The sequence below is a fragment of the Aureococcus anophagefferens genome (assembly GCF_000186865.1).
Source record: "Aureococcus anophagefferens unplaced genomic scaffold AURANscaffold_1483, whole genome shotgun sequence".
In the NCBI taxonomy this organism is placed as follows: Eukaryota; class Pelagophyceae; order Pelagomonadales; family Pelagomonadaceae; genus Aureococcus; species Aureococcus anophagefferens.
Window position 1 is genome coordinate 1 of NW_008706420.1, and position 1,439 is coordinate 1,439.

At 78.2% G+C, this 1,439-nt stretch overlaps 1 protein-coding gene across 1 annotated transcript; it reads left to right on the forward strand.

Moving 5' to 3' along the window:
- Nucleotides 1-17: 17 nt before the first annotated feature.
- AURANDRAFT_69343 (hypothetical protein) lies at nt 18-1,439 on the forward strand (the record flags this gene model as incomplete). The annotated part of the gene is made up of 1 exon (XM_009045110.1): nt 18-1,439. A coding segment is annotated over one exon (1,422 nt), but the record flags the coding sequence as incomplete, so codon positions are not given.

Below are 1,439 nucleotides of genomic sequence, written 5' to 3' on the forward strand. Positions count from 1 at the left end.
CCATCGAGCACCACATGATGGAGTCCATGATGGCCGAGGCCATGATGCGCGAGCACATCCACGCCGAGATGGAGCGCGCGGCGGCGACGGGCCAGGACGTCGTCCTCACGCCGCGGTCCTACGAGATCGCCATGTCCATGCACCAGGAGCAGATGATGGACCAGGGCGTGGCGCCCATGGAGCAGATGGTGGCGCCCGCCGGGGCGACGCCGCGCCTCTCGCCGCGCGACCCGGCGATCGTGAGCCCGGACATGGCCGACCTCCCGAGCGACGTCGTCCGCCTGAACACGGACGGCTCCTTCGACATCAGCCACCAGCCCCTCGTCGACTTCGACGCCGTCGCCGCGCCGCCCGCGCCCGTCAACGGCGCCGCGGCGGACGCCGCCGCGGACGCCGGCGCGGCGGCGCCCGTCGACGACGAGCCGGTCGTCCTCGACGACGAGCCGGTCGTCCTCGACGACGAGCCGGTCGTCCTCGACGACGAGCCGGTCGTCCTCGCCGACGCCGCGGCGCCGCCGGCCGTCGCGCTCGACGCGTCGCCGGCCTCGGAGCCAGACCGCGCGGACTTTGCGTCGCCGCCGCCGCCGGACCACTCGCCGCCGGCGAGCGTCGCGCCCGCGGACAGCGACCTGCAGTCGACGGCGAAGACGCTCGCGTCGCCGGGGTCGGACGCGAGCGAGCCGGCGGCCGCGCGCTTCGACGAGCCGGCGGAGCCGGCGGCCTCGGACGAGCCGCCGCCGGAGGAGGCGGCGGAGCCCGTGGAGGAGGAGACGGCCCACGTGCTCTTCGACGAGCCGCCGGCGGCGGTTGCGGCGACGCCCCCGCGGCGGCCCGCGGCGGACGAGGAGACGCCCGGCGCGATCGACGACGAGGACCTGCCCGCGCCGACGGCCGCGCTCCGCGACGACGGCGCCGCGGCCGTGGCCATGAAGGGCGCCACGCCGCGGCGCCGGCCGGGCACGCCGAAGCGCGCCGCGTCGCCCGCGGCGGAGGTCGTCGACGACGACGACGACGACGCCGCGCCGCCGGAACCGGAGGCGGCGAAGCCCGCGGAGGTCGACGAGGACTACGAGGCGGACTTCGACGGCCACGACGACGACCCGCTCCCGGGGGGCGAGGCCGACGAGCCGCCGCCCATGCCCGAGCGCGAACAGGAGCCCGAGGGCCGCGCGAGCTTCGGCCTCGCGGCGCGGGACCCGGAGGCGGCCGCGGAGGAGGCGACGATGGCGGCCTTCGGCGAGAACCCGGAGGAGGACGCGGCGATGATGGCGGCCATCGGCGTCGACCCCGAGGACCGCGCCGCGCTCATCGCGGCCGCGAACGCGGAGATCGGCCGCGGCGAGCCCGAGGCCCGGGACGAGCCGGAGGAACCGGCGGCGGCGCTGCGCTGGGACGACGCGGCGGAGCCGCCGGCGGCGCTGCGCTGGGACGCGGCGCCC